This window comes from Hesperophylax consimilis, chromosome 24, assembly GCF_061612785.1.
Source record: "Hesperophylax consimilis isolate HC1 chromosome 24, BYU_Hcon_1.0, whole genome shotgun sequence".
Lineage (NCBI taxonomy): Eukaryota > Metazoa > Arthropoda > Insecta > Trichoptera > Limnephilidae > Hesperophylax > Hesperophylax consimilis.
Genome location: NC_142859.1, coordinates 18852281 through 18865828, shown reverse-complemented (window position 1 = coordinate 18865828; position 13548 = coordinate 18852281). Strand labels below are relative to the sequence as shown.

Here is a 13548-nt window from a genome sequence, read left to right as displayed (position 1 = left end):
AACTTACCATTGTTTACCACACAAGTTATTGTATGATGGTTAATTAATTGATGAAATGATTATTGATTGATTAAATCATTTACAAAAACCACCAAGTGTTTTTCTTTCAATGTCAAGTTTGTGGAAGTTGATCACAAGTGACGAAGTGTCAATTCTAAGTAAGTAAGTGTATTTAATGTTTTTCTAAATAGTTTCTTCTTCATAAATGTGGAATATCTGTAATACATAAATCTATGATTTAGCAGTTTTATGGTCACTTAATTCAATTAAAATTAATTTCCTCAGTACGGTAAAATCTCACTAATTCAGCACTAATAAAACCAGAGAGTGCTGTATATTTTATGTATGTATTTCCTACATATAGAGATGTTCCACTGCATTTCGAGTGAGACGTTCGTGGGATTAAACAGTCTTTTGATTTAATAATTTGTAAAATATTGTGGCAATATGAGCAGATCCGTGTTTCTATACAATGGCCGTGTGCAATATAATATGGCCGTGAGTGAGCGCGATGGAATGGTATGTCTGCCAAAAGAAAGTGTTTTTCTCAGCGATCTGAGTGAGTTGTGTTTGATGACAATTTTAAGACCATTATGAATGGAATAAACACATTAAAACTGACTGAATATTAAGTAAGGCGGTGGAATTAGTTGGTTTTCGGGGTTGTCAGTGGTCTAAGTAAGGGTGCCCCCTATATATATAATAAAAAAACACATTTTTAATTTAAATACTTAATTTACTACTAGAATATTAACCTTATAATTGTGTAACTATCATAAATGTATAAATAAAATAAGGATTTCCAGTTAGGGAGGAGGTCTTACACATTAAATGGTTAAAGTTATTGTAAAGCTAAAATTTTAGTTGAAACCGTGATCTATATTATGGTTATTGTACCATTTTGTATTTTGTATTTACTTCTGGTTTGTGTAACTGCAATTATATTCATATTATAGTTTAAATTAACCAATAAACTCTGGTATATTACTGTCTCGGATGCTTTTCATTTGTGAACTTCCTGGAAACAGAACGACAAACTAACAAAAGGCCTTATTTAAACACAAAAGAGTGATTAAAATAAATTCAATTTATTATAATTATTACTGTATAAAAATACAAAAAATTAGCATTACTTACATACATAATTTATAAACTTAACATGTTCCCAAAAATATAAACAAAGTGCTGAAATCAACTTTTCCCCACTTCATACAATAAAAATATTCACCCTTAGGGCCCCAAATATTTAAAAATATTCTTTTAATAATTTTTCTTGTAAATTATATTCTTTTAATTTCCTTATGTCTAGTATGGAAAATAAATCGCAATGATCTATTATAAAATTATTTTGAATTCAAATAGCAAGACATGGGAATGCTTATAAAATAAATATAGTTAATTACAACAGTTTGCAAGCAGCGGTGTCGGCGATCCAGTAAAGCATCCCTGCCGTAGGATTCACCCTTCCCGCTGGTAAGTCCTCTTTATCTTTCAAAATCCTCTGCAAAGAAGGAAACAAAACATTTGATTTATTACATCTTCCGGTACAACAACATCATTTATGTCGTATTTTTCAATCTTACCACTCTAGCTTATTGAAAAGTCACTGATTCCCGTGTAAAGTGAAATGTCGCATTAATTTGAACTTACTTCGAATATCTGAATGTTATGACCCGGCCAAGCTCTTGGCTGTCGAAATCGGCTGCGATATTTCAGTTTACATGGAATATAATATCTAAATTTACACAGGTATACATTGTAATATCTAAATTTATATGGGTATTAGTACTGTATCAAAATATAACTAGCCGTTGGAATCAATAGTTATTTATTTGTTGGACAATTTGTATAGCGCCGCTTTTGTGAGATATCACCTCAGGGGCGCTTTATATTCATTCAACGACCAACGCTATTGAAAAAAATTACGTTAATAGGTTGAAATATAATACAAATATTATTCTACGAGTCCACGATTCGACCTATTGTTTAAGATGTATTGACGCCTAATAAATTAAAAGGGTGAAGTGTTTACACTTCGTAAGCGACATTACGCGCGAAATTTTAAATGATCTTTTGGTTATGCAACTCCTACTACACGATTTTTTGGATTTTCCCATCCGAAACGGCCGATGTCGCGCCAACGGACAATCAAATTTATTAATGGCAAGCAAAATAACGATTTTATTTTTTCAATATGACTAATTATATTTTCAACACCTACAAGCCAAACTTCCAACATTATAACGGGATTGTTATATGTGTGGGGCGCGAGGCGCGGGGCTTAGGAGACATAATGAAGCAATGATCCGGGAATCACACGGTAAGGGATTCCTTATTACGATTACGATCTATTTTTTGTTTCTTTTTTTTTTTTTAGTTAGTGTCGTTGTGAGTGGTTTATTTATGGTGTCGTTTCAATCTCTTGAACGTTTGGTTTAATTGTACTTACTAAGTGAAAATAGCATTTAATTCAATGACCAGATAATTTTTTATTTATTTATAATATTAATTATAATAGTATAGTAACATAATATCTACCAAAATATACTCCGACCTAATAAAATTATCTAAACGTGTTACTAACAATAAAGTGAAGGTATCATTGAAGTGCATAATAATATTTTTAAGTTTTAGCGAAGATTGACTTCACTAGTATAAATAAACACGTGAATAAATAAAATTGTGAAATTTAATAAATTCTTGTAAATAATTGTGATGAATGAGGATTCATCAGTGCAAAAAATAGTCATATGAGTTAAGGCGAAATAGATGAAATTTATCATTTTTTAGGCCAATTTTAGACGTATGGACACTTTTCTTCAAAAAAACACAAATTGATTTCGAAAGATCGTTATTTTATCTACCAAAGCAAGACATTAACCGTTTGAGTGCCAATCGTCGATTTTCGTCGATTCGTGTTTTAACGAAGATTGCCGATCGTCGATTTCCATCGATTGCGTCAGTCGTGTTCTGATTCGCGCGTACGAAAAATTCTCATTTTTTCGAAACGCCTGGACTTCGGGATCCTCCTCCGCATGATTCTAAACCAATATTCTTTAATAAAACACCGAAAAAATCATCGAAATCCTTGAAAATTCAAAGCATTTATGGGGTTTTAAAAAAATATATAGTTTCATAAAAAATAATGTTTTTTTGGTGGCATTTTATAAGCAACTGTATGAATTTTTTTGGCACTCAAACGGTTAAATTTTGAAAAATAATGTTATTTTCACATCATAATAAAGTGTTACCGTTGGTCGATGCGCAGATTTGTTGCATTTCCAAAGGTGAATTTGTATTATACAACAAATATTTCAAATCATATAATTATACAGTATAAACAATCGATAAATTATCTACCAAAAGTATGTATAAGAACTTTGTTTTTATTTCAAATAAAATTACTAATAAATAAATCCGAGCACGCATTTTGTGATGAAAATCCCTCAAATTTGATTATTTATTTATGGTCTTACAAATTGATATAGTTCCGATTTTTTTACAAAAATAATTTACCAAGACATTTTAGAAACATCAGAAATAATTTATGACCAAAAAATACATTCTTAAAGTATATAATAGTAATTAATTTCGATTTGCGTTTGATGTTTGTGATTACCACGGCGCAAGCCGAAATTTTGTCATTCTCCGCTGCAACAGGACGGCGAGCGGACGTCTAGTCCACGCCGGTCTAATTAATAACATTATAAAGAAATTCCTCGCTTAAAAATGGGGAGGAAAATACCCTTGGAAAAAAGTTTTATTAGAAAACACAAATTACGACATCAAAAACGTACGTGGGACATATATTTTCAGAAAAAACAAGGGTTAGTGATATTTAATAATCCATGTACATTGTACATACTTATATGCTACAGGGTCGTTCGAACGAATCAGTCAGATTAAGCATATATTTTTTATAACATTTAGCGATAATTTTGTGTTGTTTAATTTCCAGGGAAAATAATCAACTATGAACTATCAGGAGTTTATGTTTATCATCGATGTTTCATGTATAAATGTTAAAACTTATGCCAAAGTACATGAAACTGTTTGTGATTTTGGTGGTCAAAAAGTGCCACGAACCAAATAAATTTTGATTTGTGATGTGCGATTCAAATCAGGTTTTTGTTCATAATTTCTATTTTATTGTCCAATTCACTATTACATGGGTATAATTTAACATATTTAATATTTTTTGTGTTACTGTTTGTCAGTTTCATAATGTCATGTTGTGAATTGAGCCTCTTGTATTAGGAAAAAATTATTATATTATTTATTATTGATATCCTTACCTGCGATTTTTTGATATCCTTACCCATGATTTTTCAATTGAAATTTACCTCGTGAATTTAATAACATTTCGAAAATTAAACAATAGTCAGGTCTTTCTACCTTCGTTAACCATGAAAACAAATACATGAAAGCGATACAATATTATGCAATCGCATAACTACATATGTACCATAGAAAATAGTTGGAAATAAAACCTAGTTTTAATACATATACTACTTCAGTTGTAAGGAATTAATCCTATTTTCAATATCATACGTATCAAATCAAGTAATACTTTAAAGATAAGTATTAGAAATAAAACTTACTGGTAATAGTATATTCATATACCTACCTATTTTGTATCTACTAGGTCAACGCACTGTATTTGTATTTATTTATGTTTACGCACTCCGACGTATAATTTACAAATATGTATGTAACTACTTATTAGGAAGAAAGCTACAACCGAGAATTCAACAACAATAATTGTTATTTCATCGGAACCATGCTGTAGTTTTCGTCAGCTGTGCGGGTGTACGGCTCACAGTGGAATGAATTCGGTATATCTATCTCGTTCTAAAAAAACGTTCGATCGCGAGACCATCTTTTAACGAAATTTGAATTCTCGGCTGCTGGTTAAGACGCCTTAATAAATCACTAGAAATGATAAATTATAGTTGCGTCAACGTTATTTTCAAAAGTTGAAAATCGTCAACGATAACGACGTTGGCATTGAATGGAATTATCGTCAACGCCCAGTACTAATGGGTATACATTGTAATATCTAAGTTTACATGGGTATACATTGTAATATCTAAATTTGACGTAGAGGCTGCACTGGCAATCGGCCAAGATATTTCGATTTACACAAGAAAATATTGTTATTAATTTCCTTTTCAATTCCAGAATTTTATTGGGAGGCCGCGCTGGTAACTAACTGGATGCGAAATTTCGATTTATATGGAAATACATCTATTATCGTGTATTTACTTTGTATACCTAAATGAATTTGACATTTGAATGGCTACAGATCATAACTTAGTTTTGAATTACGCTGGGGTTTTCGTTCATTCTGGATTAGAATTAACGGGGTTCTACTATAATAAGACATATTACGTAGACGTATAATAGTGAATGGCAGGAAATTCGGATAGCTTGAAATAGATGACACTGGTATAGTTGGATACAGTTATTAAAGTATACCTGTTAGCGTCCATAGCGTAATTTTTTTTTTTTAAATTAGGTAGTAAATAAAATTAACAGAAAATAATAATATAAAAACAACAGGTAGTATGTAACAAATAGGAAAAGTTGAGGTTTCTCATAACCTGCCTCACTAGGCTAGCGGCTAGCCTGTGTTGAGGCAGTTATTTTAAAAGTTAATTTAAATACATATATCTACACTTATATTATAATATAATCGCTCAATATTTTTAGATCAATACATAATTTAGAATTTGGGTGAGGGCACCGGTAATCCAAATTATAATGTTCTTTTTGAAGTTTGTTTTTTGTCATGTTTGTTTATCACATTTTTTTATGTTCTGGAAGAGTATTGTACAATCTTGTTGCAATGTGCGAACGTATGAATTGAGAAAACGGAAGACTTGAACGTATGTATCTACACATACATTTAACAGAATAAGATGAAAAATAATTTTTTTGTTTTCAGATTGGCAGCTTACGACAAAAATAGCAATTTTGAGACAAGTTTCAATAGGGCTTACTTATATCGATATTAAAATAGCATTTTACTCAAATTAGACTATACTCATGATTATATATTCCAGAGGCATCATTTTGGTGTGTGCAAGTAAACTTTATTTGATTAATTTGTATTATTTCACAAATTACTCTTTAAAAATAATATATAGTATATTTGCGGCACGTTCCAAAGTGGAAGATACTCTCAATATCGCCCGGGTGTAAGACCACCACTCAGAATTGAAACATTGCTGGAAATGGCTCTGGCAGTGTTTGGTGACCAGATCTGAATAGCCAGGTACTTCCCCATCTCCTCTCCCTCCCCACTACCTTCAGCCTAAAAACACACCCCAATCGGGGATGTCATAGTCTCACTGGCCCCAGACGCTTGGGAGCAGTTCGGGACTTAAAAAAAAATAGTCTGATTGAATTATGAGAATTTTTTTACAGTTTATATTTATGTATTTTTAACCACTTAATGCTTTTGAACGAGCGGTGTTCGCGGACTGCGCGTGTATCGTACCGCGACAACCCGAACACTGCTCGCGTCTTTTGACTTGTATAAACAAACGAACTGCGCTCGCCAGATTTTTTTATTGTTTTTATCTTTTATTATAGTTAGTCTTGTTTTATTTTTTTGAATATGGTTAAGTTTTTTTACATTTTTTATTGCTTCTGTTTTGTTTTTTTTTTTAACTGGTCAATTTTAAATTATGTTAACTCTTTATAAAAAATAAAATAACCTGATGTTTTTAGTTTCATTTTTGTTAAATAAAACAGAGTATTAAGTGGTTAAGGAACAATCCACACTTGGAAACAGTGTTTGTTGTACAGAAATTCTCGAGGAGCATTAAGGTATATTACAAATTTTAATTAACTATTATTAACTATCCCATTGTATAGGAATAATGACTTGCATATCCAACTATGACTGCGCCAAAGGCAGATTCAAGCATTTCAGATTACGTGCCATTGTAAAAAAATTATATTACCTTTAACATTTCTGCCTTCCCATCCCCGCTTAATGCGAAAATGCAGCACTCGGCATTATTGATAACGGGGAAGGTGAGGGTGATCCTCTGCGGCGGGGGTTTAGGGGAGTCTGAGATGGGGGCTACGGTGAGGGAAGTCTCCTTGAGCAGCGGGTGCTCGGGGAACAGGGAGCAGGTGTGCCCGTCGGGGCCCATGCCTAGCAGCAGCAGGTTGAAGCGCGGCAGACAGTCCGCCCAGTGCTGGACTAGTTGCTCCCGGTAGTGGGCCGCTGCTTCACCGGCTGGGAGAATCGGAATAAAGTGCTCAGCATTATTGATAAGTGGAAGGTGTGAGTGATTTTGAGGAGTTGGAGATGAGGGTCACGGTAAGCGTGGCCTTGAGAAGTGGGAACAGCAGCAGGCTGTAAATGAATTGATATTAAGAATAATCAATACACAAACACTATACAAGCATCTGTTGTGAGTGGAAAGTCCTAATAGTTTAATAATTCTTGTCTTTAAAATCGATGCTGGATGTGGAGAGGCTGAAAACTACAAGTATTGTTATATTAATTAAAACTGCTGTGCTATTTGTGAGGTTGTTAGAGAATAGGGAGAGAGAAGATAGATAGGAAATATAATCATTTACCTATCTCTGCCTGTAGGCGGTCATCTTCTAGGCTTTTCAGGGTTTAGGGTTCGGTCACTCCCACAAGGAATCATCCTAATTAATAACACTAATTACAGATGTATTACCGATGTACCATTTATTGAAAACATAGTTATGCATACTATTACTGGATATTTTATCCTATTGCATTGAACAATTCTAGCATGGAAGTTACGAGCTCTGTCATTATATTTTTAAGGTACCATTTTAGAAGGCTCTTTCTTACTGGTGTGGAATCAATTATGGATGGCATGGTTACTGTTCAGGGCTCGACGTGATGTTCTCCTCTCCATTTTACAATCCCTTTTTGTAATTCTCGGGCAATCGGGTTTCAAGCGGATGTCGTCATTGATAGTTGTGGATTTTTTGGATTTCACCGGATCACCAATTCAGCGAGCCTAACTTTTCTCTCGGAACTGAAGTGACGCAGCCGGTCTGTCCCGCTACCTTTCCCTCCTCTTTCTTCGTTCGACTCTAGTTAATTAATTACCTTTTATGGGCATAATTTCAATGTGAGCATTTGTACGTGATCAAGGCACGCTTTTAAACATGCATCGTGATTGATGTGGTGGCGTGTCCTCTACGACTTGTGGTCATGGGGGTGCTTGATTAACGAAGGATATGGGCAAGTCATAACACTATTTACATGCACAAAATTAGGTTCTTAGTTTTGGTTATTTAAATAATTTTTGCATATTTAGATTGAAACAAAACCTTTCGCAAATGTCTCTCCACAGTAAAAAAAAATCCAAAATGGCGACACAAGATCATATTGTAAGGGAAATTTTAAACTTTGAATAAAAATTTAACTTTAGTGCATCTTTTATCATCTCTCCCAATATGAATAGGTGTTTCTTGTAATAATTTAGTTGAAATGAAATGCAATTTCCATAATTTGTGCCGATTAAAAGTGCAGCAGTTAGGTTAGGTTATTTACCCAAACTTCAATAACTCAGATAAAAATAGACATATAGGACAAATAGGAAAGATAAAAGTTAAGGCCAGCTCTGCATCGACATTCATGGCAGCCGGAGGTCATGAACTGCGCAGGTGCAAAGTGAACCCACAATTTTTGACTTTCCGGATCTGATGCATGTCTCAAGAATCATATCTCAAACAATCATATCTCGGAAATATAATAGAATCCACCTGTTGTTTTAAGAGTGCATAATAAAATGTTACAACTCTTGGGCTCACAAGTCTTCCATCTGCAATGTTTACCCAGAGCCAAGAAGTTTACCGCTTTACTCTTCTTTATCCTTTTCAATTGATATTACCTTAATTTTATTTGAACTTACCAGAAACTCCCTGTTTTATTGTCACAAACTGTGATTCTTTCAACGGGACTTTGGGAAGGAGGTCCCTCTTGTAAGCTCCAAAAGTCGAATCCTCACTGTCTTCCGGAACCAGCCGCTCGTCGCAGAAGAATATAACCCACTTGGACCAGTCTGTCTCAATACTAGGCAATCCTGTGGCCAGATATTTGATTAAAGAACCGCCTGAAAAATGTGCAATTAGAAACTATAATAATAAAAATCATCGCTTTAGCTGAAAGAAATAAAATTTATTGAATACTGTCACTAAGGTAGGTAAGTCAATGACAAACTGAGGTTAAAATAACAACTCACCTGATACCCCGACAGTGAATTTACCATTCTTCTTGATTGACAGTTCCGCAGTTGCTTCAACGATGGTGCACAACTTCTTGATAACTTCAGCTTCGTCAGCTGCCTGAATTAGATTCATAATTATGGTTTTAAATATTTAAAAATAAACTAAAACCGGCATACAAAATTGAAAAGTTATTCGTAAACGAAATGTCAAAGAAATCATAGATTATTTCACTCACTCACTGGAAATAATTCTGATTTTGACAGTTGTTAACCATAGATAGATATAGAAACATTTTAGTAGATGCGAATTCTATCCCAATTTTATATTGTTACAAAAAATTGTGGCGAAAATTATTATTGTGGCGAAATTTTCTATGGTTCGTTTTGTCAAAAGATTTATAACCTACAAACAATTTTCCGTTTTCGTCTATTTATTTGTGATTTGTTTCAGCTAATAAAAAGGAAATATGGTTCTATATCCTGCTAGTGGTACCGGACAGTATTTTAAGACTAGCGCCAAGATCATCAGGCTTCACAGACATGGTTGCGCCAATCGTCCCTTCTATCAAATCGTAGTTACGGAGGTAAAAAAATCATTTTACCTTGGGACAGCTGCAAAATTATCAAATAATATACTCTGTTCTGGCATATATTCCTCGCTTCATCCACATTCTTCTGTGGTTAATTTATTTGATCGTGTTGTCATTCTATATATGAAAACATAGGAGAAAAGATTTGAGGCATTCTTAGGGAGGCATTAATTATTTCACTAAGGTGAACCCATATACAATCATCCTGAGTTTTTATCTCTCAATAAACATGGTTTTCTTTTCCTTTCAGAGAAGAAGAAACCCACATCACCCGGTGATTGAGCAGGTGGGTTCGTACGATCCCATGGCGAATGAAAGCAACGAGAAGCTGGTATCTTTCAACTACGAGCGAATTAGGTGGTGGCTTGGCAGCGGGGTGCACCTCACTAAGCCAGTCTCCAAACTGTTAGGTTAGTCACTTTACCCAAATAGGATATAATGTAACACGGCTAAATCCTGCTGTGGTATGCTCTATCTAATGTATGTCTTGACTCACGACTTCTACTAATCCCAATGAATATGCATTTTTAATTTTTCAGGTTTATCCGGACTTCTGCCCATCCACCCCATCACTTATATGCAAGCCTGGAGAAACCGCAGGGACGGAATGCCGACTCCCGAGGAGCTGATGACCAGAACAGTTTAATAATCTGAGAAGTAGCATTTCGTGTCATATTTAGTTTACTTTAGATTAATAATTATAAGCTTTGAATTCCATGAGGTCTTTTTATTTTTAGTGTTGATCCCTCGAAAATAAATATGTAGATACTTGCATTGTTCCTCACGAAAAATGCTCTCATATAAAAGAGAAACGATTTTTTCACGCTTTCTGATTGACTGAGCATAGCAAAGTCCAGCCTCAACTCAGTTTGGAATTTCATCCGTCTGCAAATTTGTTTGTACATTCCGCTTCCAGTTTTGAAAATCTGCTGCATCCACTTTATTATTCAAGCAAGCCATACTTTGACTGAGGTCTTCAATATTATGGTACCTACCTACAACCTAAAGAAAGTTTAAAAAAATAATTATTGTCATTGGGCTAGTGACACTTATTTGGATTAATTGTGTAATTCCTTATTTGAAATAAAAATGTTGCATAAAATATAAATACAGTCAATAAATAAGTAGGTAGGTATTTAAGTGCCTACTTATAATTCTTCTAATTTTTAGTAGCATCATATGACTGATTTTTTTTCATTAATTGAGCCATTTTTTTTGTCCAAATTTGTCTTTTTGTGTTAATAATTAACGATAATTGACAATAGCAAACTTTACTTTTTTAAAGTAGGTGGCATGCTGCGTGTGTTCCCCAGAGTAGCAACCAGCAACACTCAACGGCTGAACCAACCAAATGAGTTGTCTGTAGGGTTTTCCTCCCTCCATTCCCCCTGAGCCGCAGCAAATTAGTGCCGCTATCTTAGATGGCTTTCCCTTTGGGCTGCTGTAAATTATGATTCTGGATAGAATGTTTATTACGAATGCATTGCCGTCTTAACACACTTTGGACGGGAAAGGTATTTCTACTTGTTCGGTTGATTGTTGCTTAACCCATCGGCATACCTGCCAAGATTGGGGAACTGCACTTTTTTCGCATCGGCATATTGCCCGCCCCATTGGGGCGACTAAAACTTTTCCCACATACTTAGATAGTTCACAATAAAATTATAATCTATATAAAAACATAAAAAGTGTTTAATTTGGGGTGCAATACTGCACAGTAATAATCCTTCTCAAGTATGCACAGATGTCACAAATAAAATTTAGTATGCTGATGGGTTAAAGACGGGAAGGGTATTTTTACCTTTTGCACCGGCTTCATTTCAATGGCAGAAAAGAATAAATTATCCAATGTTTTTGTATGAATATTATATGCCAATCTCTTTCTAAAGGTCCCAACTATATGTACATAATTATCAAATCGCAATACAATTCTTTTTTATATTTATATTAGAGTCTTTCGTGTACATCGGTATTTCAACAAAGGGACCTTTTATTATTACTGAATACCTGACACTCGATAAGAAATGTGTTTGAAGATCAACTAAATAAGTAATTTTTTGGTTAGTCATTTTATAGTTTGGTATGCTGAGTTAGCATGTAGAAATTTTTATTAAAATATTTTCTAAGATATAGTGATTTAAAACAAATTAAAATAATTCACACGGGACCTTCATTTTCGCCCGTCGCCAGCGGTCCGCAGGCGCAAAAGATACCCGACTGAAGTGTGTTAACACTTCAGTCCTCTGGCATATTAACCGTTATGTCTCTTAAAGATGCTGTCTGCGGAAAATTTGTGTGTATTTCCGCTTCTCATTAAATTCAAATAAATGGGATATTTATGAATGTATCCTAAAACCAAAACTGTTTTTGGAAGGTGATGAAATACATTTTCAAATTTTACTATTAAAATTTTCTACATAGTGCCCAATGGATAGCAATGTTTCACATATCCGACAATCTTACACAGGTAGTGCCATAAAAATACAAATCCGTCCCTCATAAGATAGGACTTCCTGCCAGCCACCGTTGTGTGCTGTAAAATTACTGATAATGAAAAAAAAACACATTTAATTAGACAAATGTATTATAAACATTACTGCAACCTCACTTTTTTGTTGTTTCATATAAAAATAATTAATAAAAAATTCATAAATTTTTGTCTAATTGCGGTCAGAAGCTTGGTGTGTTCTCTTTGTAACACCGTGTAGTGCATATTTCTAACAACATTTTCTTAGAGATGTTCTAAAAAGCCAACAAATTGACTCTACGTAAATAGCTGTTTATTCCCAAAATTGAACAAAATGCCCGGGGAGGTTTTATTTTTTTACTATAAAATATATTTGTATTAAATAGATGTAAAAACAAAAAAGGTGTGCCATTTTTACTACATCAATAAATTCAAGACAAGTTTGAATCAAAATAAGTTTGGATGGTTAATTGTTGATTTTCGCAATCAACACAACTTCAAAGCTACGGCGGGCTGCACAGATTCCATGACCAGGGCGTACATTGGACTCCTGGTAATACGATTCCGCAACGTGCACAGCTCCAGGGTTGAGTAATGTCCATACAACAAGATTACACTATTGTGTTTTGTTCAAGCGGATAGTAAGTATAGAAAATATCAATAATAATTTTGATTTTGTATCCTCTTCAGTCTCTAATGCTGCTTATAAACACGAGAAAATTTACTGCTTATAAAAAAGAAAAGTGAGTCGAGGCCCCGCTTGCGGTTGTTTCGTTCCTTTTCCACAATTCGTGGTTCGGCTCGGGGCTCTAATGCTCCTGGTAGATTTTCATAAATAAAATATGGGGACCATTCATATGTGACGAAGTTAACATCCAACCCCTTAGGGTTATCATTTAGGCATCATCGCCTCGCCTCATTTCACTAGCTTGTCCTGAGGCGTGGTGATGCCGTTAGGATGCTGATTTGTGTGCGTTGCAGTATGGAGTTTCTTACAGAGTTCTGAATGGCTTGAGCCGAGGCGATACTGATCTAGTGCCATGATGATATGTGTGCGACAACCGTAAGACTATTTTGAGTGCTTTAAGCTTTCATGCACTCTACACTATAGAAAGTGTAGCCAGGGAAGGTTATTTGGTTAATAGACAGTGCATTAGCCACTCAAGTTAGATATTCAAATTTAGATAGGCGATTTTTATGAATTAAAATGTATTATAATACAATCTTTAATAAAAAAAACCTAAAATATGGGATAAAT

General features: G+C 34.1%; 2 protein-coding genes across 2 annotated transcripts; one reads left to right on the top strand and one right to left on the bottom strand.

Moving 5' to 3' along the window:
- Window positions 1-1120: 1120 nt before the first annotated feature.
- Pgls (6-phosphogluconolactonase) lies at window positions 1121-9478 on the bottom strand. The gene is made up of 4 exons (XM_089646349.1): window positions 9249-9478; window positions 8919-9119; window positions 6972-7252; window positions 1121-1501 (listed from the first exon to the last, which is right to left on the bottom strand). The coding sequence occupies exons 1-4, from the start codon at window positions 9364-9366 to the stop codon at window positions 1400-1402; spliced, it is 702 nt and encodes a 233-aa protein (XP_089502475.1). The 5' UTR covers window positions 9367-9478; the 3' UTR covers window positions 1121-1399.
- Window positions 9479-9604: 126 nt separating this feature from the next.
- On the top strand, window positions 9605-10554 carry mRpS16 (mitochondrial ribosomal protein S16). The gene is made up of 3 exons (XM_089646571.1): window positions 9605-9817; window positions 10074-10233; window positions 10363-10554. Exons 1-3 carry the CDS (start codon window positions 9701-9703, stop codon window positions 10467-10469), a joined length of 384 nt encoding a protein of 127 aa, XP_089502697.1. The 5' UTR covers window positions 9605-9700; the 3' UTR covers window positions 10470-10554.
- Window positions 10555-13548: the final 2994 nt, after the last annotated feature.